Raw genomic sequence first — 27,953 nt, forward strand, 5'->3', positions numbered from 1 at the left:
TGTTGAGCTGTACTCTTGAAGTTGTGACATTCTGAGGTCACGGGTTCAGACAACAGTCCATCTGTCCAGTAACAGTCATAGTGTTTAAGTTTTTCTGAATTCACCCCTGGCAATTCCAGATAACACTGTCAGCCTCATGTCCATTTCTGGCTTGTTAGCAGACACTTCAGTTCCTCAGCTGTGACCTCCACCTCTGCTTTTCATTCTCACATGTTAAAGCCACGGTGCTCCCAGAGATGAGTCCCATCTGTGCATCCTGACAATGCCACCAAACAAACAGCTTCAGTAGTGGTGCCATATGGTTTCCATAGTCACAGTAAATCAACACTGCAAGGCAAACTGTGTTTTCATTTGAGACACCATATTATGCAACAAACAGGGAGAAGGAATGTGCTACAGCAGATGAAAAATGGAACCTCACCCCACCCTCCACCCACTTTCACTTGAGTCTTAAAAATCCAACATGCTTCTACATGGTTCACATTCCACACAGGAACCCTCAGTAACACTTGTGCACTCCAGAACAAGTTCTGGATCCAGAATGACAATAGAAAAGTTAAGACACATCTGAGGCAAAACACAATTCAACATGTCTGATGATCAGGACAGAGTTCCAACTGTACAGGACTGCACAGGACTCTGGGCTAATGTTCTAACGTTCTGCATACTATAACATTCCAGGAGGATTTCAATGTTCTTTTACACTTCTGTACAAATTCATTCCCTCTCGACCACAAAGCAAAACCAGTAAAGAGGTAGGAGAGTTAAAAGAGCATCTAACATGAGAAATAATCAAAGCACAAGAAGTACAGGTTGATAAGTGAATATAAAAGATAAAAACAAAATGAGGCTAAATTTGGTCTCCTCATACTGTATATCCATGCTTTCATACCTAAAAGAAATATTCAGTCAGATGTGTTCGCTGCATGAAATTGTCTAAAGCGAGTATAAAAACAGTTGGAATTTTACAATTTCCATTGTCTTTTCTAATATTTAAAGTCATTAATAGAACAGAATGGGCTCTGACAGGTCTACAATGAATGATTATTTTTAACTGTAGATCTTTTGATTAATTCCTTGATTAATTTTTTTGATCTATGCCAGGAAATGGTGTTTCCCGTGTTTTCCAAGACCCAAGAAGACATCCTTAAAAGGTTTGTTGTTTTCCATGTAAATGTATACGTTGACCAAAATGACTCAGACAAACTCACTGACAATGAAAATAGTTGGAGGTTATTTTAATGCTTGACAGCTAATCACTTTATTAAACAGCCGCAGTGAACTTAAGGAATGATTGTGGATCATATTGTCCTTTGCATGTAATTAAATGTCATGAATTACAACACAATCCCCTAAAAATGTATTAAAGGCCTGATGTTTTCTATGTTTCTGCAGAAAGCTTGAAGCCATTTCAAGAACCAATAATTAATTGAGCCTAAAACAGGCATAAAAAGAGCTGGTGCTTGGCACAGGTGTGAACAGAGCTGAAGCCTGTTCTGTTGTAACCTGCTGCAGATGGATTATGCAACAGGGTCATACACACACTCATACACACACCTGAACTACATCAGCTGACACTCGCAAAGAAAATTTTTATACAACTTATGCCTTGGGTCTGGAGTAGAGTGGAGAGAAGGAAGGCTGTGGCTGATTAAGTAGGCAAAGAGGAAAAAAGGACGTAGATTAATAAAAACTTAAGGGAGAACAGACAGACAGATGGGTACACAGACAGATGAATAGACACAGCTGGAGACAGATGGACAGACAGAGAAACGGACAGACAGACAGAGATGAACAGACAGATGGACTGACAGTTTGTGTAGCCTTCTGTCTGTCCCGCTGTCTGTCTCACATCACATCTGATTATGACGTCTGATCTGCTGGATGTTGAACCACACCGGCAGGTAAGTGATGTGTGACTGACCCATCATCTCAGTAACCTTTAAGGCCCTTTAAGCTTGTAATGGCAAGTTCACATATATTACATATTTCGTATAAGATTGTTTGAATTTGTATTATATGAGACTGGCTAGACTTGTTAGACAAAATGGTCATATTGTACTTTGTGTTTTGTCGAATGATGAAGGACACATGGACACCTGTGTGGAGGAGAGGTGCATTCTCACAGACATTTATCATGACCACCTTATCTCTTTCCTGTACTCCCAGACACCAGCCTGACACAACTTTTTTTTTATTAGTTTTCATGTAAGAGAAAAAGACCCAGTGTAATTTCTTGTACACTCATGCAGATGGCTTGCCTCTGTACGATCTGTACCTGGAGCTCCAATTAAAATTACACTACGGCTTGCCTCTGTACAATCTGTACCTGGAGCTCCAATTAAAATTACACTAAAAAGACACTGATCATCTGAATGACCATTTCTTATTTTGAGGACAAATGAGCAGAGTATTTTTTTTTTTTTTTTTTTCCCATAACAAGCTTTTCTTAATACATGTCTGGACATAAATCTGTTGCATTACCAAGGACTTGTCCTCAGTGTTTTCATCTGTTAGTAATGGTGGTTAGTATTGCACTTTGTTGTTGATGTTTTATCAATCCACTCTTTCCATTTTCTATGTTTAGTGGAAACACATCTGTACTAGAAAGAAGCCAAACACTCTTAAAGGTGCCCTGCCACGTGTATTTCACTACTTTTGTGGTTATGTCTGAAGTTCTATCCATGGACTCTGTAATATTTTTTGCAGAAAAAATGCCTTGGTATCCAAATTTCTAGCTATTTTATCAAGCCATGTCATCTATCATTTTTTTTTTTTTTCCTCGTGGCTACTGTCTTTTTTTTTGTTTGTTTGTTTGGTTTGGTTTTTGCATATTGCTTTTTTTTATTTCTGATGACTTGTAGATTCTTGTTGTTGTGATTTTGTAAGTAAAAATAAAAATGATTAATAAGTTTCAAGCCATTCTAACATGATATAGAAAGTGTGCTGAAAGACTCAGCTCAATTTGCGCCAGTTCTCATGAATATTCAACATGCTAATCATAAACTCTGACTGACAAACAGCTAGCCAATGACAGCCCCAGCTTGCTGTATACAGAAACTATCACTGAGCTAGATGAATTCTGTGGGCGTGGTCTCACCCGGGCGAGCTCACGAATGGTAATGAGCTCAGACATTAACGCGTCACACTGACCAGTTTTTCTAATTGACCTGACCTTATTTCTTTTCAGTGACAATAGCAGACAGAGGAGGTGGTGGTTCAGTTTCAAATTCACTACACTACATGAACACCAATGGACTTAACATATTTCAAAAAATATAAGTAAAAATGGTTTTGTGTGGCTGGGCACCTTTAAAATACAACTAAATTGTATTAATATACAGGTAAAACTAATGGATTAAGAACATTTCACTTGACTACTTCTCTTACAACTATAATAAAAGCCTCAAAAGACCATAGATATATTTATTTTTTCTTAAAATATTTTTGTTCAAAAAATAGGGAAAACTATCTAGAACTAGAAAATAGAAAACAGAAACAAGTTTTTTTTTTACTTTTTGGAAATTCTAATGTAACATAATTGCTGGTAAAATTCTTTTTTGTTTTGGTTAATGTCACAATGTTGTTGTTTTTTTATTTTTAAGTCAATCTTTATTCCATCTTATCTTTTTTCAGCTTTTATAAATACTCCTTTGAAATAAAGTGAAAACAGGAATTTATAACAGAAATTAAAACTCAGTTACAACCAGTCAGGCTTTAAATGAACTCACTCGTATTATTTTCATTTGTTTTTTTTCTAGTTTTATAATACTTTTACAACTTCAGTGGAGGATGTCTTTAGTTTTGCAGGTCATTCCAAAGGCAAATTATATTTGATGCACAAATAGTAAAAAGTCAGAGATCATGAGTCATCCGTTCATCATGCCCGACATATTTTGATATTTGTGTTTAACTGAATCCTCCAGTCATGTAAACAAAAAATTAAAAACTAAAATAATAATAACAATACTATGGACAGTATTAGACACGGTGTCCACAGGTTGGACAACAAAAACTATGGACAGTATTAGACATGGCATCTAGAGTTTGGACGATGACCACTATGGACAGCATTATCTATGGCATCCACAGGTTGGACGATGACAACTATGGACAGTATTACCCACAGTGTCCATAGGTTGGATGACAAAAAACTAGGATCAGTATTATCTACAGGGTCCACAGGTTGGAAAAAACAACTGTGGACAGTATTATCCACGGCGTCCACAGGTGGGACGGTGACAAATATGGACAGTATTATCCAGACATTGTCCAGTGTCCAGACATTGGACAATAGTAAAATGGACAGATATATTTTGTAAAATAGAGGTTGCATGGTCAGAAGAAGAAAACACTGTTTAGAAAAACCTCTGTGTTAGTGTGGGCAGGTCATAAAAAAAGACCCTTTCCATTTCATAGAAATGAAAACCAAAACTTCAACTTTAGTGTTTTAGGGACATTTCAGAGCCTGGACTCTTTTGAATCAGTATATTGTCTTTTTTTCTTCCTTCTTTTATACATGTATCTGCTGCTACTGTTGGTGCAGCTGAGGACTGACCAGGTATCCTTGTAAAACAAACATCACATACAGTAAAGGTAAAACACTAACAGTTATGGGAGGCTGTATACCTGATTTGTCCATAGATCATGTTAAATACTATATTACATAAAAACTGAGACCAAAAAAAAAAAAAAAAAATCCAGCAGGTTGTGTTTTCATTGAATATTGGACATCACCTTCAGTTGTCCATTGCTGATGACTGTAGAGTTTACGAGTGTGATTAAATGTTTTATTTGACTCAAGAGGTAATGACTTGAAACATCCACAACAACTCTTAAATAGACCAGAAGAACGGAGAGAAGAGAGAAACGTTGGGCCGAAAGTTACATAACATTTTCCATCTGGCAGTGGCCTGGTTTTAAACACACTTCATATCCACCACAGAGTGAAATTACAGGACTAATAATCCAAACCCACACAGTTATACTCCTGCTTTGCTGCTATGTATTGTTTTTGAAGATTGGTAACTGGTCATCTTTAGGTCGGCACACATCTTTGACTTAAGAAATTACCTATTATTGTTCACCCCCTTCCCTTGTCTATGTTATGCTCAGCTCTCTCCTTCTGAACTTTACTTTGCGCAACTGATAATAAACCTGTGCTCCCCTATGTTCACTTTTACTATCCCACAAATCACATGTTGTAGCCTTTCAGCTAAACATGATCTGTGTTACATCAAAGGCAATACATTTTTCTAAATATTTGAGGCAGCTGTGGCTCAGGAAGTAGAGCAAGTTGTCCAATAACCGAAGGGTTCGATGTTTGAATTCCTAGTCATGTGCTGTTGTGTCCTTGGGCACGACACTTCATCCTTACACTTCACACTATTAAACCTGATGAAGTCAATCAGATAACTACACTACAGGAGTGCATTAAAGACATTAAAGATTGGATGACCAATAACTTTCTGCTGTTAAACTCAAACAAAATTGAAGTCATTGTGCTTGGCCAAAAAGCTCTTAGGGATAGTATCCAGCAAAGTAGTCACCATGGATGGTGTTACCTGGGATCCCAGTCTAGGCATTTCAATCAGGGTCTATCCTTTAACTCACACATAAAACAGATTTCTAGAACTGCCTTTTGTCATCTGCATAATAAAGCTAAAATTAAGCATGTTTCAAAACAGACTGTTGCAGAAAACTTTTTATTACATCCAGCCTAGATTATTATGAGTCACTTTTCTCCATTCCTGTCCAGAATGGTGCTGCTGGTGTACTGACTAGAACCAGTTTCAGAGACCATATTTCTCCTGTGTTGACTGCTCTGCACTGGCTCCCTCTAAAAGCTAGGATAGGCTTTACAATACTTCTGCTCATTTACAAAGCCCTTTGTGGCCAGGCACCTACTTATCTGAAAGAGCTTTTAGTTTTATACAATCCATCTAGAACAGGGGTTCTCAAACTTATTCATATCAGTGACCACTTTATCATTAAAAAAAAAAAAAAAAAAAAAAAAAAATCACAGACCATCTAACCAGCCAGCCAGTTTCCCACTCCAGCCCTAGAAAAACCCCACTTTCTAAACAGCCTATACTACAATATTATTGTATTTTGTGTTTTACAAATTAAGTCTGCAGTATATTACAGATGGTGCTAACAGCTCAATGCTAACAGAATGGCTTTGCACCTTGTTGCTAACTATGGTCATGGTTTCTCGAGCTTTTCTCTTCAGTCACTGATCTATTGTCGTATTTTAGAACTGTTCAAGTCACTCTTCATCTTGTTTCACTCTTCATTTCTGATTAGTTAGCTATTCTACTTCATTTCCACCACATTTCACAAGTCACGAGAGGTCTTTGATATGACAATAAGCAACCGAGGTAACTTAATTTTACAGAGATGGTGACACAAAACGTGGGTTTCCATAGACAAATTTGATAAAAGTCTTCGCTGTGGTGGAAAATTTACTTCTTTACTGCTGTCATGACATGGTGCATTATTCATGCCATATGTTCTTTGTGTGTGACATTTACAACTGCATGACACCCTGACCCGGGAAGGGAGTTCTTGCCTTGATTTAAAACCCAAACGCCTAAATGTCTGGATGTGTAGATAAGATGATGGCGCCTACACTCTAGATAGGATCCAGGCAAGGTTAGGGTGAAGAGGTCACAGTGACCTCTTCATGGAACAGAGAGGGAGTTGTATGGAGTGGTACAATGCACGTATAGGGTGATGTAATAGGTAGAAGGGGATGGACCAGGTTCTATATAATCTTTAGTTTTTCCCATGTTTAATCAGACTCATAAACAGAGTTTCTCTGTAAATGACTTCTCAAATAAATGATCATTTATTTCAACTCTAACTTTCTCTCCTCTTCTTTGAGTGAGTGGTCTGTTGAACATTTCCACAACAATGCTTAGACTTATTTAGGCTGCATTTAATTTGTTTTTCATTTAGCAAACAATTATCTGTACTAGTAACTTTGCTTTGGTTTTTGCTTTGCTTTGCTTTGAGAAAGACTGATATAAAGGTGACTTTTTTATGACATCTTCTCGCAGACCACCTGGGGGACCACACTTGGAGTATGGATCTAGAGCACTATGCTCCCAACATGCAGGTTTTCTGGTGGTCCCTAGAATCTCCAAAAGAAGGATGGGAGCTAGAGCCTTCAGCTATCAAGCCCCACAATTGTGGAACCCCCTCCCTGCCTTGGTCTGAGAGACAGACACCCTCTCTATGTATAAGAGTAGGCTAAAAACTTTCCTTTTTGATGAATCCTATAGTTAGGGTGGCTCAGGCTGCTTTTAGTTATGCTGCTATAGGCTTAGACTGCTGGGAGACTCATCATACACTGATCTCCTCTCTGCTCCTCCTCCTCCTCTCTGCTCCTCCTCCTCCTCTCTGCCCTCCTCTGCTCCTCCTATTCTCTGACCTTCTCCCTCCAAATCCTCTCAACTACGTATGCCCCAGCAAATACGTGTTACTGAATTGACTTCTTCCCCGGAGTCTCTGTGCTTTATTGCCTCACAGATTTTCCATGGATCATCCCTGGATATGCTGCTGTGGTCCCTCTTCTCTCCTGCCTTCATCGTCATTGCTTACTTATCCATATAGTTGTGATAGTGTCTATTATATAGTTACATAGATGGTAGCAGTTTCCATCATTTGTAGTAACAGTTACAGTAGTAGTATATCTACTGTTAATACGTGTATTTGTAGAAGTAGTTGTAGTAGTAGTTGTATTAACAGTTATGGACATCTGTTCTAGCTACTGGAAATTATACTAGCGCCAGCTGTTCTACTTTTTTAACAGTTCAAGTTCAGTTTGCTGTGCATTCTTTGCATCCATGTGTCTCCCTTTCTCCCCCTCTCTCTCTTTTTCTCTTCCTTTACCCTCTATCTTTAACCCCAACTGGTCAAGGCAGATGACCATCCTCCAGGAGTCAGGGTCTGCTTGAGGTTTCTGGTTGTTACAAGGAAGTTTTGCCTCGCCACTGTCACCAGTCACAAGTGTTTGCTACTGTAGGATTCTGTTGGGTTCTATAAATTGGCCTGAGAGTCTGATTTTGACCGGCTCTTTATGTAAAGTGTTATGAGATCGGCAGCCATTTATGAGCTTTGTAGAAGGTATGGAAACTACCAACATATCTGTGTAACTCCAATACCTGTGTACCTTTTTGTTTTGTTGTATTTATTTATTTTTACTTCATTTATTTTTTAATTGTCTTTCCCCTTATACATGTATTTAAGTGTATGTGAACTTACAAAATATGCATGTGTAAATATCTACATACATACAATATGTGTGTGTGTGTGTGTATGTGTCTGTATGTGTTTGAAAGGGGTTTATATATTTTAATATGTAAGTGTATTATGTCAGGCTGTATATAAATTTATCCAAGGTCCAGTACGTGGGGTGGGTGGGATGGGTGGGAGGGCAGGTGGATAGGATTGATTGATTAACTGATTGATTGAGTCCTCCACCCAAAGTGACAACAGCTCGCGGATCTCGGCGTCTCCCCAGTTCGACATGTTTCTGTTCACGTTGATATGTTTGTTTACTGTACACGGCTCGCACTCATTTTTAAATTACCCTGGTGTGGGGGGGTCGCACATGCAATATGTCATCAAAACATCCCATTTTGGTTGGGGAACTACTCTTACTACCTTCAGAAACACTACAGAGCTGTGACAGAGGTGGGACCAAATGATCCCACCCCTTCGTTTACACAGATGTCGTTGTGGAATAAAGGTGAAATATTCCCAGAGCAGAAGTGCTGTGTCAAAGGGGCTACAGACTCCACACACACATTCTATGTATACAAGTAAGTGCAAATCTCCTTAAGTTAACATTTATCCTTCAGTCAGACTACACTATAAACCCTCAGTCTATTTTATTACTTAGGTACATGTGGATGTATTGATGCCAGCAGAAATGCTAGTGCAAGGGTTTAGTTTTTGTTGGCTTTTTCTATACAACTTGTAATCCCACCACTGTCCTTTTCGTTTTATTCCAAGTAAATTGAACATATTAAATGCATTACTTGCTCATCCCTGGAGCGCTTTTTTTGTTGAGTACATATACGTTGAGTCAGTGCTCCACATACCATAAATGGGAGCAGAGTTATGAAGTCGTTACATGGTCCTAAATAATGTATTTGCTCAGTCAGAAGTACAGTAATTTGACTTGTGGCATTAGTAGTGAGGCAGACAGTTGGCTTTCAGCGTTGTCAGTGTAGATTGTCAAATACTTGGCTATGAATCAAGCCGACAGCTCAATACATTACAATGTGAGTGACACCTGAGTGGGTGCACATCTGGTTTTTGTGGGGGGGGCTCACATGGCTACACATGGTTGTAATTGGAGTTACATGCTGCAGGGTCAACTTGTGCCTGTAAGGACAAAACCTGAGGCACCCCCCCACACACACATCTGATGTGTCCCCAGCAGGTTCCACTTGACCCACTTTCAGCCCCTGTATTTATTCATTTATTTATTTTTCCCTTTCACTTTTCAGTTCAGTGGCTGACATGGCTCACTCTCAATAAGTATAATGGAGGGTAAAAGCAACACGCTATTCTGTTGTACATGTGAAGATGGGAATAGGTTTGATTCTGCCATTGGTGGGGACAAAAAAGTGGTCCAAGGCAGCACTCCTGAAAGTTGATGTTTTTTTGCATTCGTGATCATTATTTCACGTCATGTAGAGCTGATCAAACAAGCAAACAATCAAAGTCAGAAGAAAATTCCGTAACTGACATGTTTAGAATGCATATCTGTATATCTACAGACAATACAAGAATTTAATGCATTCTGCAATTTTATTCTAATGACTAACATAGCCATCATTATTTAACCTCACCTGTGAATTTACAGTGTCTCCTCCTCTACCTCCTCCAGCTTCTCCTCCTCCTGCCTCTTTACTGTCTGTCACCTGACATAAATGTTGATGCATGACATATGAACAGATTAGGGATACAATGATCGTAGAGTTCGATGGTACAGTTACTGCCTGAGCAAAAAAGGCTTTTACTTTCAATTATTATTATTATTGCAATTTATGCCCCAAAAATATGGATAAAATCCCATGAGTATCTACAGGGGTTGGACAAAATAATGGAAACACCTTAAAAAAATCAACAAAATATAATTTAATATGGTGTAGGTCCACCTTGTGCGGCAATTACAGCCTCAATTCTCCGAGGTATTGATTCATACACTGTAAAAAGCGTATTTAGGCCCCAGTTGAAGCAAGGTACAAACTTACACAAAGGCAAAGTAAATTTCTCATGTTCTGACTGCAAAGGTAATATGTGGTTTCAAACAACTTAAAAATGCTTGACTTAATACCAAAGTAATTTATTACTTTGATCCAAAGTTCAAAATTAAGTTCTTTCCCAGCATGTGGTGTGACGCAGTCAAATGTGCGCCAAGTGTGTGACGCATTATCTCCACGCCCTCTGAAACCCTACTTGTGAATATCATCGGTTTTTTACATATTTTGGTAAGTTTTTCCTTTAACATATCAAAATTCTACATTCTTTTATGTTATAAAAAACAGAGTTTTGATATCGCATTTATAATTTTAAGAAGTTAGGCATTAATTCAAGGATTCTGCCGTTTAAAACGGCCATGCATTGAGTTGGAAAACTCCAACACCCATAATGCACCGTGTTTTGCCTCCTCTTTCCTCTGTATTCCTTCCCTCCCCCACTTCACTCTGCAGCTGAAGAGACGCCATTACCGGAGCGGTCAGTTTGAACATAAACAACGTAGGTGAGTTTGTTAAAATAGTATAACTTTTATTCTAGACGACTTGCTGTTTTCTTTGCACTGTGAAAGGTTGTGTGGATAAATGGATATCTTGCTACCGCGTTCTAAATTGGTTTATTTTATGCATTTTATGTCGCTGCATTAACGATGCTGGCGCTCTCCCCAGACAATAAACCAACCTGATTTAGGTTTCAAATTAGAGCTGCACGATATGTATCTCGTGAAACAAATTTGTGGCACTGCTACCTTTGGTGGCTACGGTTTTGCGGCACTCGGAGCTAATGCTAGTTCGGAGCTACTACGAGTTCGGAGGTATTGCTACTTCGGAGCTAGTGCTAGTTCAGAGCTATTGCGACTTCGGAGCTATTGCTAGTTCGGTGCTTAGTTGGTTCAAATCTGGTTCATCCTAAGAACCTGATTGCGTTTCCACTGACAAGGAGGCAAGATGGAGCCACGCCATTGGTCACCGTAAAACGACTACGCTACCATCGATTACATAGCAGTTAAACAAACGCAGTAAGCTGATGATAATAACTATGCTTATGTTTATATATGGTTTTAGAGCTGATTGTGAGGAGGATGTCGCCTGTTGACCGGGCAGTTCTGTGAGTTTTACACACACTGTTTTGCGCTGAAATCCTGTATTGTGTCTCGCTACTAGCGTGATCACACAAGTCGCCTGTTGCCTGGGCACATCTGCGATCATGCTACTGGTGGGACACAATAGTACCGGATTTCAGCGGGCAGCAGTCTTTGCAAAACTTCTGTGTGTCCCGGGAATCATTCCAATACATGTGCGATCGGACCAGGGATGTCCTGGCGAAAAATTACACATTTACACGCTTGTATGTCCCAATTTGCGGTGGGAAACGCTGCTGATCGGGACACGATAACCCAGCCCCTGACGTACTCTGTGCTTAGCTTTGGCCCAGGAGAGAGCCAGAGGAGCGAAACTCCTGAGAGAATTACATCCCAACGTCTTAAAACATTTAGCTACAGTTTGTACTTGATGGTCGCCTCATACATCTCAGTGGAACATATATCGATATATCGAGTATATTCTATATATCCCACAGCACTATTTCAAATGCAATATATTTCCAGTGAGATTACCTTTTTTCTATACATGTCAGATAATTTTACCACAGAGGCCTGTTGGCTGTATTCCACAGAATAATAATTTACTTATTCTCGACGACTTTGTGTATAAAAAGTGTTCCCCAATCCCCGCTTAGCTGCAGTCATCGGGGTGGAGCAGACGGACGGGCACCTGTCGCCATGACAGAGTCTGTGCTCCGACTCAATTACCTAAAACACAGCCCTGAAAGTTTCAATGAGATGGCTTTCGTGTGTAATTCACTGGGTTTCACTGTTTGTTGCCGCTACTTATCAATATCCGCGTTGAAAGGAGAGCACTAACATAGGAACGCATGGAGGGAAAAAAAACAAAGCATTTCACATCTATATCCAGTCAGGGGAGTAATGAAAGTCAGACCGGATGTGTGTGAGACGGGGAAGAAGGAAGGTTTCACTGCTCTCGCCGCAGTCTGAAAGGAGGCTCTGCCTGGGTGTTCATTCTATTAAGATATTATTGCTCCAATCATTTTTGTGATCAACATCAGATGTGTTATAAAAATTTGCACATGTTTAATTACTTAAAAAATAGTATAGGAAGAAAAATCACACTAAACATAACTGAGGCACATGTAATTAATGAAAACAAAGTAAAGCTCATCTTATGTGCAGATTTATTAATTTGTTTGCTAATTTATTTCACTATATGTATTATTTCGCAGTGCTTTAAAGTGAGTAAAGTAAATGTAAAGTTAATTTTATAAATTGACATTTAGTTGGTATTATTGGCTAAGTATTAAGGATTAATGAAGTAATTTTACTACTTACTACTAATTTTAGATTTAGTTTTAGCCGATTTTATTTTTACATTGCCTAATTTAAACACACCTGACATTGTGCATTTATTTTATTCCACTTGGAAATACTTTTTTTTTCATTTCTATTTGCACATAACTTAATTTTGCATATGTAAATCTGATGGCATGACCCCACATCTGATTTTCACACATATTTAACCAAAGGCTGTTTGATAAAACACATAAAGTCATGGTGTGCATATTTAAATTTTCTTTCTCTTACAGATAATGTGTTATTGATATTGACCCTGCAAAACAATTATGCAGCGGTAAAGAAGTTGCTTCAACATCATATCTTCGAGGACTTTGGACAGGAATATCTGAGGTGAGTTATTTAATCTGCTACTTTAACTCTTGTAGAATTAAATTAATCAATGTGTTGTTAGTACAATGGGTTCCACTTTTTTCTTTTCTTTTTTTTTTTTTAAGTGGACATTGAATGTGGAAATGTAAAGACTGTAACCACACCTGTCAAAGAAGATCACTGCTACTGAAGCACTACAAACTTTTGCATGGACATTACGGACGAGGCTACTCTTATCCCTGCACTTACCCTGATTGTGTGTGCAGATTCAAAACATGGAATAGCCTTTTGAGCCACCTGTCACGAAATCACTCCACCTTTAAATTGCAAGAAAACATCTCAACATTCATATGTCCCATTTGTGGTTGCAATCAGGAATCTATACCAGCGGATTTTTTCAAGCACATATTTGCCCACCTCAAAAACAGTGAAACTCTCACGTGCATCTTCAGAAACTGTGAATACAAAACAAACGTCTATGAACGGTACAAAACTCATAAATACAGAAAACATTCAAGTAATGCTTGTGATTTTAAACCAGGCATTGTTCAAATACATGAAAATCCTGAAGAATTAGATGGAAAGCTGTCAGATGTGGAAAGCGATATTGACTGTCAAGAGGATTTGAACGTTTTATCAAACAGTGATGATTCTCAACACCTGGAAAAGAATCTGGAGCACAAATTAGCTGCTGTTCTTCTCAAGTTAGAAAGTGTATTTTTGATATCAAACACAGCTATTGATGAGCTCCTGCAAGAGCTCAGCTACTTGATTGAGGATTTGTCCCAACCAATCACAAGAAATACAGTTGTTCAGATACTACAACAAAATAACTGTGAGTTTGACAATTCCCTTGTAGAAACTTTAGTGACAGCTTTTTGCTGTCAAAATCCTATTCTGAGAGCCATAACAACCAACGGACCTCTGTCTACTGCTTGGAGGCAAAAAACTTATTTCAGAAGACATTTTAGTGTAGTTGAACCTGTTGAATTTTGCCTTGATTCAAAGAAGAGACGGTCTTTCCAATACATACCAATTTTGAAGACACTGCAACATATCCTAGATTGTCAAGAGATTTTGAATCAAACTACAAATTTGGAAAATTTGCATAGAGACAGTACTGTGGGCATTTACAAATCATATTTTGATGGTACCTTATTTAAAGAAAATAGGCTTCTGTCTAAAGAGGAAAGCGTATCACTAATATTGTATGTTGATGACTTCGAAATATGTAATCCCCTTGGGACGTCAAAAAAACCCCACAAAATCTGTGGTTTGTATTGGACTCTTGGCAATCTGCGCCCCAGTGTTAACTCTGCATTATCCTCCATATATTTAGCTGTTTAATTAAAACAAATGATCTAAAGTTGTATGGTTATGAAAAAGTGTTGGAGCCTTTAATTAGTGATCTTGTAGTGTTGGAGGAAAGTGGTTTATACGTGTCAAAGCTGGGTAAAACTATAAGGGGTACAGTTCAGTGTGTTGTTGCCGACAACCTTGCCGCACACGGCATTGCAGGCTTTGTTGAAAATTTTGTAGGTGATCACATTTGCAGGTTTTGCACTGCAAAAACATCTGAAATTCAAACTACAGAGGTTCGAAGTGGTGAATTCACTTTACGAAATGAAAGCATTCATGCAGATCACCTGAAGAGAAGAGAGGAGGGTGAACTTCCACAATATTGTGGTGTCAAATCAAACTGTGTTTTCCCTAAACGGCTGTCATATTTTGATATCACGAGATCCTTTCCCCCAGACCTTGCTCATGATATTTTTGAAGGAATACTTCCGTTAGAGTTAGCATTGTGCCTTGGACTTTTCATTAAAAAGAAGTACTTCACACTTGTGGTACTCAATGAAGCTATCTCATCATTCAGCTTCAAGTGGTCGGACAAGACTAACAAACCTCATCCTGTGCCTCAAACATTTACATCAAAAAAGACAGTTGGAGGCAACGCTCATGAGAATTGGGCACTAATAAGGTTTTTGCCTTTGCTGATTGGACAAAGAGTACCCCCTGAAGAGCCAGCATGGCAACTTCTTATGGACCTGAAGGACATTATTGAAATTATTGTGTGTCCCATTCAAACCGAGGAATCAATTTCCTATCTACAATTCAAGATTTCAGAACACAGAGTGCTATTCAAAGAAGTCTTTCCTGAGCATAATCTGAAGCCCAAACATCATTATCTTGAACACTACCCACACCTGATCCGGCAGTTTGGACCATTAGTTGCTTTGTGGTCAATGCGCTTCGAGTCAAAACACAGTTTTTTCAAGAGGGTAACAAGGAACATCAAATGTTTCAAGAACATTCTCCTGTCGCTAGCAGGAAAACATCAGCTTCACATGGCCCACAACTTGCAGTCCGGTTTGAATTTGAAACCTTCAATAGTCGTGTCTAAAGTTTCCAATGTTCGGGCAGACATTTTGAACAATAGCATCTTGCTGTTTCTCAGATAAAAGTCTATACATGTAGACACTGTTCCATTTGCAAAAACTGTGACATGCAATGGAGCTAGATACCAGTGTGGAATGATCCTTGTCCATGGTGCAATAGGAGGACTCCCTGACTTCTGTGAGATCACTGAGATGGCCATACTTCAAAACACTTTATTTTTCATTGTCAAAAGGATGAGTGGATGGTATATTGAACATTTTCGATCATTTGATCTAAAAAGGTCTCCACTCAAGGAACTTGAACTGCTAGAGCTAGAAGAACTCTTGGATCCATATCCACTGGCAGACTACAGAGTTGGAGGAATGCATCTTGTCTCATTAAAACGATACATTCATGTTTAAAGGGTATGAAACTCAAAATGGATTGTTACATTTTTATTTCAATTGTAGAATCTTTTAGACATCATTTATACCCCAGGAGTAGGGATGTCAAGATTAACCGGTTTTACAATAATCGTGGTTATAAAAGCCCACCGTGGGATAATCGTAGCAATCTTTAGAGCCCACGGTAATTGCTGTTTTGTCATGAGCGTGTGTGTTTTTGTCACTCACTGAAAGCAGACGTGGAGGAGAGAGCAGGGCAGCCCTCAAAAACACAGGAAGTTCATACAAGGTTCGGTAATCCAAGATGTAGAGGCAAATTGTATTCTAACGTTGTCCAGGAGAAGTCTCAGAAACATGTGCTCTTATGTCACCCATGAACGGTAAAAGTTAAACTGAAACTTAGGAAATCAGCTGTTTGGCCACTTCAGGATCATTTGCTATATGTTTAGTACACTCTTTTATTCAAAAGTATAGTAACACTAAGAGAGAACAAAGCAAAAAAGGTGAGCCTTGTTAAAATATCTTTGGAAAGCATTCACACCCATTTGCTTCCAATAGGTTTAATATGGGCAAGTTATTGTTTTATTTAAAAATCAGTATTTTATTTTATGTTCTACTTGAGGGGTAAATGCATGAATATAAAATATAGGCAGAAATTTCAACAGAGTTGTCAATTAAAATAAAATTTTTTTTTAAAAGTATTTGTATAAGATGTTTAATTTTGAGAAAATCTCAATTTCTTAAATGTCAATAATCGTAAAATCGCAATATTTTCTCTCACAATAATCGTGACTCAAAAATTTAAAATCATGACATCCCTATCCAGGAGTTCTCAAAGTGTTGCTCACAATGCCAGTAAATTTAGTATCCAGTATAAATATATTTATTGGGTTGGACTAGTAATCAGTTTTAAGTGAGGATTGTTGCCTGAAAAGTTTGGGAAACTTTTGCTTTAAACTTGCTCTGTTCTGTATGTAATGGTTACAAAGTACAGGTGAACAGTTTATTCAATTACAATTGTGTATATATATTTTTTGTGATATTACACAATGCTATTTGCAAATTTTTATTAAAATGACCCTCACTTAAGTAAAAGACAAAAAATGATCAGCAAACTGACAATTTTTAAGCCCGTGACAATTGAAATTGACCCAATTTGAGATCTCTATTTTGATTACATTTCAATTAATTGTTCAGCTCTAACTCGCACACTCGGGTTAGTGGACGTGGCTTAGCCACATTGTGCAACAAGAAGACAATGAATTGATTCAGCAATTTATTAAATATATAAATAGCTTTTTTTTTTTTAAATGTTTTTTATTACACCAATCATTTTGATGTCCTGCATGAATGGCTTGATCATCACATGAAGACATTAGGTTTTTCTTACACACACACACACATTGTGACTGGTTATAAATGTCATGTCAGTTCACTGTACTTTTGCAATATCTTTTTGCATCAATTCTTTTCAGATTTCCATGGCGATGCAGACTTCCAAACCTGCATGACTGAAAGTCATCCTTGGTGACAACAATATTGAGAAATTGACTCTTCAAAATGGAATTCCCAAGTCCGTTGAGGAACTGATTGATGTGGTTCAGAACACCTTTGGACTGACTGACATTCGTCTGCAGTACATGGATAAAGACTTTGGTAATGATTTTTTCAATCTGAGTTCAACTAATGACCTGACGGATATGGGAACAATCAAGGTTATAAAACTGGAAATAACGCCACTTGTCATCACGGTTGCCGATGTTGCTACACCAGGTACCTCACGTGAATCAGATGAGAGTAGCTCTGTGGCATCAAATGACACCTACCTTTTCTCATCTCCCGAGTCCAGTACGACCCGTAAAGAGCAGTGGCCAAGAAAGTTTCTCATAAGACAGTTTTCATATGACACAGAACTTCAGTTGGCAAGAGGAAATTTGGCATACCAGGCCTATAACAAAGTGTTAACCCTAAACACAAAGCCGAAGTCTGACATCTTGAATGTTCTCACTGAGGACATTTACAAGTACACCCCTTACCCAACAGATGCTCATTTCAGTGAAGTGGCAATAGCGCTGATTGAAAAACATCCTTGCTTGAAAGAACCTGGGTCATTTAATGGTGCTTACGGATGGAAGCAGAGACTTAAATACAAAATGGGGAATTACAGAACTCAGCTGAAAGTTCTTGGATGTCCTGAGTTGTCCATTAATGCCAAGTCCAAAGATGACACATCTGCTGCCAGGAAGATGAAATGAGCAAGAAGGGCAGAGGCCAACTTTTACCCGACGTTACCTCTAGGAGAGACAAGCACTTCTCTTGAAAGAGAAAGACTTGATATATTGATGGAAATGCAGAAACGAAACAATGATCAAGTTGTCCGTGACAAAATGGCCCGAACATTTGCCTATAGACGACAAGAAGTGGTTGACCAGCAGCCTAGGATTGGAGACTTCAAGGACAGATTGCCTGCCCTTTTCAGTCAACGAGAGGTAATGTCTTTTATAACCGCTTAGTTTGGCAGTTGTCAAATTTGTACGTTAACACACCTTTTGCCTCAGGTTAATGAAGAGTTCCACAGGGTTGTGGCCCTCCCTCTCGAGTCCAAGATTTTTGAACAACTTGACCACTACTCCAGCAGACTGTTGGCATTGGCAAGATCCAAGAGAGGAACTGCAGGGGACAAAATCTCTCCCATCCTACACACGTTTAATCGGGTAATTAGCTGCTTTAGTCCTGATTCAGTCCTGATTTAAGCGGTGCACATACTAAGTGACTTTTTTTGGTGCAATTTTAGTCATGTTTTTTAGCTGCACTGAGTCAGCCTTAGTCTGTCCTAGTAAGAGGCAGTCGTGGTGGACTTTCTCGTCCAAATATGAGCCCACAAGACGAATATAGCTGCTTGATATTAATTCTTATATTTATACTCCAGGCCGAAGACATCAATCTGAAGAGAGAATGTCTCCTAAAGGCTCTTATCATTGTTCTTGGGGAGGATACTTGTGATCTTGTCAAGGAGTTTGTGGTAGGTAACATTTTTTTCCTCACAGCCTGCCTCTTGTGTTTTTATGTAACTGTACAGCACTTTGAATTGCCTTATGTATGAATTGTGCTCTATAAATAAATTTGCCTTGCCTTTGCCACAGAATTAGTTCCTATCTGCAATAGTTAAAAGGTATAATTTACTTTTTTTTTTTTCCAAAACTGGTGGCAGCACTTTTTTCTCACCTAGAAAACTGCATAAGTGATTATTATATTTAAAAAACAAGTTAAAAAATAAAGTTTGTTTCGGAACCCTCCTACCTGCTCTGTTTTTCCGGGTCGGCGTGTGTGCGTGGGCCCTGAGGCGCGAGCTCATGCTTTCCTCAGCAAACAGAGCTCCGTTCACCTTCTCTGTTACCGACCTCACTCACTTATTTTTACAGTATCACCCAACAATGGACCATAGCGGCGCTCAGGGACCGCACTGGCTGCGCTGGCACCATTTCTGGACCAACGTGTGCATGCCAAAACGCCAAACATGACATGAGGACGTACGATGGCAATTTGTAGCAGGTTGACTCAATGATTGACATTTTGGAGAACCAATCACTTGCGTGATCCAGCCGAAACTAACTTTATTTTTTAACTTATTACTTTAATATAATAATCATTTTTGCACTTTTGTGAGAAAAACAAAGTGTTTCCACCAATTATTGAAAAAAAAAAATCATCAATTATAGCTTCAACAGAGGAAAACCTGCTTTGAACCTACAGTTCCAATCAAACATTTAAGACCAGTGGAAAAAGGGAAAAAGTTCTTTGTGCATTGATTGATCTTAACAGGGTTTCAAAGTGAAGCTTCAATGTGCAACAACAAATGGGGAGGGGATAAAAACAGAAATAGGCCGTTTTGTATGGCGCTTGAATGAGGGTTAAATGTTACAAAGAAATGCATATACGAGCAGTTCAGGTTTTTTCACACACACTTAAACCACACACACACAGACGAACAGATTCAATACAAGCTCCAATAGAACAGACGCGCTAGTGTGTCCTTCTGATCTGCGCGCTCATGACTTGTTTTCTATGTGTGTGTGGCCTCTGTGCAGTGCACTTGACAAAACTTTTGACACTGGGGGTTTCTGAAGGTGCCCATAGAAATGTAAAAAACACTAGAAAGGAAATGACGCTTACTGCTGTGGCCTATGTGGCGGGCAACTTGTCACTGGCCAGTTAAGTTAAATCTTAATATCCACTCATGCAAAAGCTGGAGCAAATGTCACATAATGTCAGACAAAGTAATTGTTGGTGATTCCTGGTATTGATGGCAAGTGTTAGTATTTTAGTCAGAATAGTGTTTTTTTGAAATATCTATTTTGTAGTACTTTAAATTACTGTTTTCATTTTTGTAGTAATAGCATTTCTCCATGTGTTCAGTAGGGCTGGGACGATACAGTTTTGTCACGATCTGATTCATATTGCAATGTCCAGGGGCCGATACAGCAAGTTACAATAAAAAGTAATATATGTACCTTAAAATGTGTTAAAAGCAAACAGCTATGTCGAAATTCATAAACCAAATGCCATTTGACATTTATTTAAGTGTTGAGACTGAAAAGTGCATTAACACAAAATGTAACTCAGTGCTGTGGAACTGTTCCTTTAAAAAAAAAAAAAAAAAAAAAAAAAATGAATGCAAAAGTATTGAAAGTATTGATAGTTTGAAAAAACATAAATGTACCCACCTCTGCTTTGTCCCATTTTCAAAAAGAGAGAAACACAGGGACACCTAGTGTCCAGGTGGAGGGTGGGGTTGGGAGCAATGACAGCGTGTAACTTTTTCTTTTCTCCAAAGTGTTATTTTTTTCAAAAGCATTGACCCAATGTAAACTTAGGGGTTAAGTTTAAATTCCAACTGGTAGGATACCAATGCATGTCATAAGACTAACACTATTGTTTTCTGCTCTCTATAGGACAGTCGGGAAGACGACCTTCAGGTTGATTTGGAGCAGGTGACCATGGCGGTATTTTCCATTCGACAAGAAGGATGTGTCGAACTTCCTCCGGAGGACATTGGTATCGTTATCGAAGGCGTAACAGTCTTAAATGGACTCAGCTCTGTCCCATCTGCTTGTGCCCTGCTGCTCGGCTTGATCTACATTCTCAATCTTGCCTACCCTAAAAGCCTCCGTTACACTTTCGAGGTTTTCCAGAAAGTTTTTATGGAGCTAGATTCTCAGAAAATGTCCCCAAAAGTTCATACACTCTTAGGAAAACTGCAAAGTGCAGATTAATGGTCATCTTAAGCCTATGTACATATTTTTGCATTCAGTGTTAAAAAACGTTTTATAAAGTTGACAGTGTTTAAAAAGTTTGAGAAAAGAAGCACTTTATAATCCTTCAGAATATAACAGAATAAAAGTTTCCATTTTTTTTTTTGTTTGTTTGTTTTTGTTTTCTTTTTGCTACCTGCTGGAACTGTGCTTTCACTGTTTATGGAGCTAGATTTTTTATAAAATGCCCTCAAAAGTGCATATCCTCTTTAGAAATTGCTAAATGCAGATTAATGGTTCATCTTAAGCTTGTCTACATCTTGGTGCATTCAGTGTTTTAAAAGTTTAAAAGTTTTATAAAGCTGAAAGTGTTTAAGAAGTTTGAAAAAAGAAGCACTTTATAATCCTCCAGAACGTAACAGGACAGAAGTCTCCTGTTTTGTTTTTTTTCTCTCTTCTTTAGATTGGATCGTTTATTGCTGGCACAGGGCAATCTGAACTGAACTGCAACTCTTGCATGTGATTATAGTCATGGAGGCTGTACAACTGTACACTGTAAATTGAAATGTTCTGCTGTGAGATAATTTGATGTTACTGTTACAAATAAACAATTTGCAGCAGCTACGACCTTTATCTTACGTCTTCACATGATTAGTACACTTACAAACAAGTTTATACTTTTTAGAACTGTGGTTCTCAAACTCCACACCAAGTACAATCTTTTTTTCGGTGCTAGATCAAAATAAATCAGAATGCCCAAAAATTTCAAAATAATGGTCCAAAATGGAAATGACTCAAAGTACCACCTGAAGAAGCCCAAATACCACTAGTGGCACACGTACCAGAGTTTGAGAACCACTGGTTTAGAGCACTTTTCATGCTTATTTTCTGTAAATACTATTATTTAGTAGGAAATGGTATATAAACTTATCTATTGTATATTTGGCAGATGAATGTTAAAAAACAAGGTGATCTAATGTAAAAGTTTAAATTAGAATGTAGAGTGGGGAAATTGCAAAATATTAAGTTGAACTAAAGTATAAATGCACATTAGAATGCACAATGGTTTTGTTAGAAAAAAGTCCAAAATAGTAAGTTGTTTTTGTGTAAAATTTAACTTTAGAATACAGCTGAGTTATAAGTATAACTTTCTGAAAATGTTAATTAGATTTTATATATCTTTTTAAGTTAAAAGACGGTAATACATTAGTAAACATTGAATGAATATTTAGCTTTAATCTGACTAAAAATATAAGTTTGGTTCAACCAAAAAATATAAGTTGAAAATACTTATTTTATTAGTTGTTACCAATTGAAACACTTTTTTTAAGTTGGTTCAACTAAACTCTTTTTACAGTGTACAACTTGTGAGTTGTTTCCAAAGGAATTTTAAGCCATTCTTCAGTTAGAATACCCTCCAACTCTTTTAGAGACGATGGCGGTGGAAATCGACGCCTTACTTGAATCTCTAAAACTGACCATAAATGCTCAATAATGTTGAGGTCTGGGGACTGTGCTGGCCATACAAGATGCTCAACTTCATTAGAATGTTCCTCATGCCATTCTTTAACAATTCTAGCTGTATGGATTGGGGCATTATCATCTTGAGGTGAAGGTGTTTCCATTATTTTGTCCAACCCTTGTAGAATCTGAGGTTTGATTGTATTTTCCCTACAAATTTTCTCTATTTGTGTTTTTTAAACAGTTGTCTTCCAGAAAAATATATGAAAATAAGTAAAAAATAACTTTAAGAAAGTGTATCTGTTTGGGATTAAATAGTGTCTTTATTTCAACATCTGTATTGATGAGCCTCTACAGTTCTATACCCTTGAACTAACTTAAACTTTGACTCCTAAAGAAGTGTCTTATATCCAGTTTTCTTGTCTTTGACATTCGTCAAATCCTAATTACCAAGCACGCACGCAGGGCCGGTTCTAGCCATTTTGGTGCCCTAGGCGAGATATGAACACACACATGCATTATACCATGTTAACATGTAGCATGGGCAATAGTTAGGCTAACTTTGCAGCCCAGAAAGTAAAAGTTGCTAAGCTAACCAGTTCATCAAGGCACCAAGACGTGTTTGCTGGCTACATGGGGGGAAAAAGTCAATACTGAAAACTGTTAGAAAATGGGCTTTTACTTTGTGTAATAATGATTTAAAGAAACTTAACTTGCAGAGGCTGCTCAATGCATAATCAAGAAATAGTTTAAAATATGGTTTTGTAAAAATAAATAAGTATATATACACTACTCAAAAAAAAGTTAAGGACCACTTTTTAATTTGTGTATAAGTTTTTTATATGAGGTATTCTACTTCTGGAAATACCCCAATACAACTGTCCTGGATGTCCTCAAACACACTGTAATCAATTTCACACATGTTTGGATTCAATTGTTGCATAATGTCTCTGGCATCATCGCACATCCTGAAAACTGGGCCTATAGGGGTATCAGCTGACTACGTGAAGTGGTACAAAAGTGGGTGCAAAAGCATTTTCTGTCTTTAGTCTCCACAATCAGACAACGTGGTGACAACAGCAATGCCGAGACGCCACCTGAGTGAACCAGAAGTTGCCAGAGCCCTAGGGATGCTGGAAGCTGGCCTCAGTCAGCGAAGAGTAGCCGAAATGATGGGTGTGTCACACAGTGTCATCAGCAGAGCAAACCAAAGACACCGAGAGACAGGGCTATACTCCAAGAGAGCCCGCAGTGGCCGACCAGTTGCAACAACCCCTAGAGATGATCGCTACTTGACGGATCTCAGCCTCCGCAACCGCTTTCACAGTGCACGTCGCCTCAATAATGACTTCGCTGCAGCAACTGGAGTGATTGTTTCCACTCAAACAATCTGTAACCGACTTCACCGAGCCAATATGCATGCCAGAAGGCCAGCTCAGTGTGTCCCACTCACCCCTGCTCACAAAAGAATCCGTCTCAACTGGGCTCAGGAGCATGTCAGATGGACCCAACAGCAATGGCGCCGAGTTCTGTTCACAGATGAGAGCAGATTCTCCCTTGACCACAATGATGGACGTGTGAGAGTCTGGAGGCGACCAGGAGAGAGATTTGCCGACCCCTGTATTGCATTGCTCCCCAGGGACCACGTAGAGACGAGTACGGTTGCCATAGGCGATGCCTCCCCACACCATGATGCTGCCTCCTCCATAACGGTCATGTTCTGCAATACAGGACACACTGAGCTGTCACAGCCATCTCTCATAGAAAGGTAAACTTTTTAACAATGGCCACAGTGACTGCATATGACTACTTGTACTTTCTGGAAATGTCATGAATCAGTCTCCCAGATGCACCATCACGGTGTTTCTTTGCAAGCAATTCATTCCACTCAATCAGAGAAAGGTGGTCAAAAAGCAAACTGTCATTGCGATTTCCCCTAAGCCTCCAGATCTGCTCCTTATAGGATCTCCAGGCCCTCCAGATGTTGAGTATGGGCACCAGTTTGGGGATCTACATACCATCTGCTGTGGTTGACAGTGTGATGGTTATATCCTAGAGCAGAGAGTACGCGATAAGCACGCCACTCGTCACTGATAACTGAAGATCCAGGCCTCACATGATGGGCAATCAAAGGGACTAGATGTCTTCAAGATCTTCTCTCCACAAGATGCAGAATAGGCTTTCTTCGTCCTTGATGATGCCTCACACCCAACATCCCAAAGACCCTCTTCTTTCTTTTCCGTCCGCCAGCCATTCTTCCTCTCCCATACTGATGCAGAAACAGAACAACAAACACAGATGTTCATTGTATTAACAATAACTTGTTTGACTATTTGACACTAATTTAAAGTCACTACTACTGTAACACACCTTTCTTTTGTGCCGAAAATGGCACTCATCAATCACAACACACTCCCTTCTTCTACTAATCAGCTGGCCTCTATGCCTTCTCATCCTTTCAACTGCTGTGACGCAGACATCCCTTAATTTTTTTTGCCATTTTAGTTAGAGTTGCTGAACTCGCTGCAATTGTGTCATCCATCATATCAATCTGTCGTAACCAGAGACCCTGAAAAAATCTTGAAAGACAAAAAAGGGAACGTTTATGTGTCTCTAAGATCACTGATAAAACAGGTTATGCATTATTTTGTATATTGTATGTTATATGTAATTAGAGAGAGCAGCAATATTGTGAGTCTGTGTTATTATGTAGTAAATCATTTATAACTGTGCTTGCCCATGAACTGCATCCAGTTGCTGAGAGAGACCTTTGAATGACTGAAGATTGACTTGTGCCTGACAGATATTTATTTTTCCTTTCCCATATGTGCTGCTTGACGACAGGTCCTAAAAAGAACAGTTACATAAAATACTGTATACTGTGGTGGAAAAATGTACTTTTTATATTTTATACTCTTTATATTTTATACTGTTAGTACATCTTCTTTTAATGCTGAGTCATTATTCATTATGTGTGATGTTTACCACTCTGTAACACCCCCAACCCAGGAACGGAGTTCTTGCCTTGAGTTAAAACCCAAACACCTAAATGTCTGAATGTGTAGATAGAGGATGGCGCCTGCACTCCAGATATGATCCAAGCAAGGTTAGAGTGAAGAGGTCATCATGACCTCTTCACGGAGCAGAGAAGGAGTAGTAGGGAGTGGTATGATGTACGTAAGGAATGACATCATAGTTTGAGGGGGTTGGATTTGGTTCTATATAATCTTTAGTTTTCTCTTGTTTAATCAGACTTCACTTACAGAGTTTCTCTGTGATTGACTTCTCAATAAATGCATTTATTTATTTTAACTCTAACTTTCTCTCCTCCTCTTTGTGTGTGGGTTATCAGTTGAACATTTCCATAACAAATTGGCGTTGTCGGCAGGATTCCATGTGTGCTGTCGGGCGGGGAACGGAGGTTGGTGGACTGATCATCCTACGGGCCAAAAAGCGGCTGTAGCCCCGTGGTAAAACGACACCGCAGACGGGGGACTGGCCCCGAGCCCCGCCCATCTCACCACTGGAATCAGAACTGAGTTCAACGCCACACATGGTGAGAAAGTTACAGTTTGGGGTGTGTCTGGCTGGTACTCTCTGTGTTCCAAACTCACGTCACTGGGCACGTCACTGAAACAATAGTGGCGTGCGATTCGGGTTTATATATATAAAAAATAAATAAAAAAAAAAAAAAATTAAAAAAAGTATATATATATATATATATATATATATATATATATATATATATATATAGATATATATATATAGATATATATATATAGACCTGAGTCGGGTTGCTATTGTATACAAATACAATAGAGTACAGGCGTTTTTGGGAGATTTTTGCGCCATCAACCAAAAAGAAAATCGTATAAGGTTGCTATTGTATGCAAATGCAATAGAGTACAGGCGTTTTTGGGAGATTTTTTCACCTGCCTTCAACCAAAAAGAAAAATCGTATAAGGTTGCTACTGTATGTAAATACAGTAGAGTAAAGTTTATAACAAACTTGAAAGCGTTTTAGGTGATTTTTTCGCTGACAACTGAAAAGAAAAATCAGGGTTTTTTAGTATTTTGTTCGCCAAGGAACAAAAACCACTTAGAAGACGTTCTAAGTGTAAAAATGGGAAACCGGCCAGGGCACAGTGACGGGGGTGTGGACAGAGAGGCCCCTATTCCAAAACCCATGGGTAAAAAGAAAATATGGGGAAATTGTGCTTGAATGTGCTGATTACTGGGTAAACATGGGTATTTTTTCTAAAACGCCAACTTTGAGTGTGCAAAAACTGAATGAGTTAAAGGGAGGCTAAGAGAGAAAAAACAAGGTCAGGGAATTTAAACAATAGGAAACTTGTAACAAATGTTTTGAGATGTGGTTGAAGGAAGCTGAATGAGGCAAAAACAAACTGAGGCATTTGTAACCGTAGATGACACCATCTAGCTGTGTTTTTTCCCTTTTATGCCTAATTTGTTAGAATATTTAAACCACTTCTTTGTATTCATAACTTTATACTTCCCTTGTATTTTTGTGCGACGTCTGTGCTACGTCTGTAAGATCTGGTAAATTATGCTGCTGGTTATAAAAACAGATATAAAACAGATTATACAGATTAAACAGTTATATTTTCGATTGTCAAGGAGCTTGAGCTCCGCCACTTCACCATATACCATGTGCCCCCCCTTGTGTTTCTGTGCAGGCAGCGAAGTTGGTGTCCAGGTCTGGACGCCTGCCCAAAAAGACGCTGCAAGAACCCGCCCCCCCTCCCGGAACACTCAGCCGTAATTCCAGAACCGGCCAAACGTCAACGGGCCCCAGCAGGCCCCCCAGGTCTGCTGACCCCCGGCCTGCTCCACCACCGGAGCCGGACTCCACACAACCCGACTCCACCCCCGCTGCTGATGCTGCAGGCAGGGGGGAGGACTGACTTCTGGCACAGCTGCACAAATGCCCATGGTGCAAGTCAGCGGACCAGACAGTCCTGTTGTGGTGTTCAGGGCATGGACATTCACTGAAACATCTACCTGATCCATCCGAGGGACTTTCTGCAATGAACACAGACCCACCGGGTCCGAACTCAGGCGGCTTCTGGCTGCACAGATGACCCCTAGCCTCTGCCGGACGTTTTTTCCCACCTGAGGCTTTCTGTCTGCATGGAGAAACCTGAAACAGAGGCCTGATGAGACAGTGGAAGATTCCATACGCAGGGCAGGGGTCACTTTCATCAGACACTCCGGACTGGTCCGCCCGACCCCGCCCCCCCCCCGGGGAACAGCGTGGGCGGGGGAGGGGACCGGAGAACAGTCGAGGCCCACCTACACCCGGAAAGGGGTGGTCCGACATGTGGAGGGGTGGCCCACCTCTGTGGCCAACCAGGACATGGGAAAAGGGACTGCCCACAGAGAAGGCGGGGCGGAGACAGCCACGTGGAGGGAACGGGGCAGGGG

At 39.3% G+C, this 27,953-nt stretch overlaps 2 protein-coding genes across 5 annotated transcripts; both read left to right on the forward strand.

Moving 5' to 3' along the window:
• Positions 1 to 1,614: 1,614 nt before the first annotated feature.
• LOC115436571 (translation initiation factor IF-2-like) lies at positions 1,615 to 27,953 on the forward strand. 2 transcript variants are annotated; one of them, XM_030159442.1, is made up of 3 exons: positions 1,615 to 1,904; positions 7,062 to 7,249; positions 27,206 to 27,953. In XM_030159442.1, exons 2-3 carry the CDS (start codon positions 7,088 to 7,090, stop codon positions 27,431 to 27,433), a joined length of 390 nt encoding a protein of 129 aa, XP_030015302.1. In that variant the 5' UTR covers positions 1,615 to 1,904; positions 7,062 to 7,087; the 3' UTR covers positions 27,434 to 27,953. The 2 variants fall into 2 exon arrangements, with proteins under 2 accessions (XP_030015302.1, XP_030015303.1); XM_030159443.1 differs by lacking the exon at positions 7,062 to 7,249.
• LOC115436570 (uncharacterized) lies at positions 10,515 to 21,738 on the forward strand. Of its 3 annotated transcripts, XM_030159439.1 has the most exons (7): positions 10,515 to 10,780; positions 12,934 to 13,033; positions 17,271 to 18,284; positions 18,354 to 18,509; positions 18,725 to 18,817; positions 20,748 to 21,117; positions 21,400 to 21,733. In XM_030159439.1, the coding sequence occupies exons 3-6, from the start codon at positions 18,138 to 18,140 to the stop codon at positions 21,066 to 21,068; spliced, it is 717 nt and encodes a 238-aa protein (XP_030015299.1). In that variant the 5' UTR covers positions 10,515 to 10,780; positions 12,934 to 13,033; positions 17,271 to 18,137; the 3' UTR covers positions 21,069 to 21,117; positions 21,400 to 21,733. The 3 variants fall into 3 exon arrangements, with proteins under 3 accessions (XP_030015299.1, XP_030015298.1, XP_030015300.1); XM_030159438.1 differs by having other exon boundaries at positions 10,516 to 10,780; positions 20,748 to 21,738; XM_030159440.1 differs by lacking the exons at positions 10,515 to 10,780; positions 12,934 to 13,033 and adding an exon at positions 13,465 to 15,816 and having other exon boundaries at positions 20,748 to 21,738.

This window comes from Sphaeramia orbicularis, chromosome 17 (genome assembly GCF_902148855.1).
Source record: "Sphaeramia orbicularis chromosome 17, fSphaOr1.1, whole genome shotgun sequence".
In the NCBI taxonomy this organism is placed as follows: Eukaryota; Metazoa; Chordata; class Actinopteri; order Kurtiformes; family Apogonidae; genus Sphaeramia; species Sphaeramia orbicularis.

Coding starts and splice junctions, on each gene's coding strand:
- LOC115436570 (XM_030159439.1), top strand. CDS start 18,138: ATGGAAATGCAGAAACGAAACAATGATCAAGTTGTCCGTGACAAAATG. Junction 18,510..18,724: donor TCCTACACACGTTTAATCGG/GTAATTAGCTGC, acceptor TTTATACTCCAG/GCCGAAGACATCAATCTGAA. Junction 18,818..20,747: donor ATCTTGTCAAGGAGTTTGTG/GTAGGTAACATT, acceptor TGCTCTCTATAG/GACAGTCGGGAAGACGACCT.
- LOC115436571 (XM_030159442.1), top strand. CDS start 7,088: ATGGATCTAGAGCACTATGCTCCCAACATGCAGGTTTTCTGGTGGTCC. Junction 7,250..27,205: donor CACCCTCTCTATGTATAAGA/GTAGGCTAAAAA, acceptor GTTTCTGTGCAG/GCAGCGAAGTTGGTGTCCAG.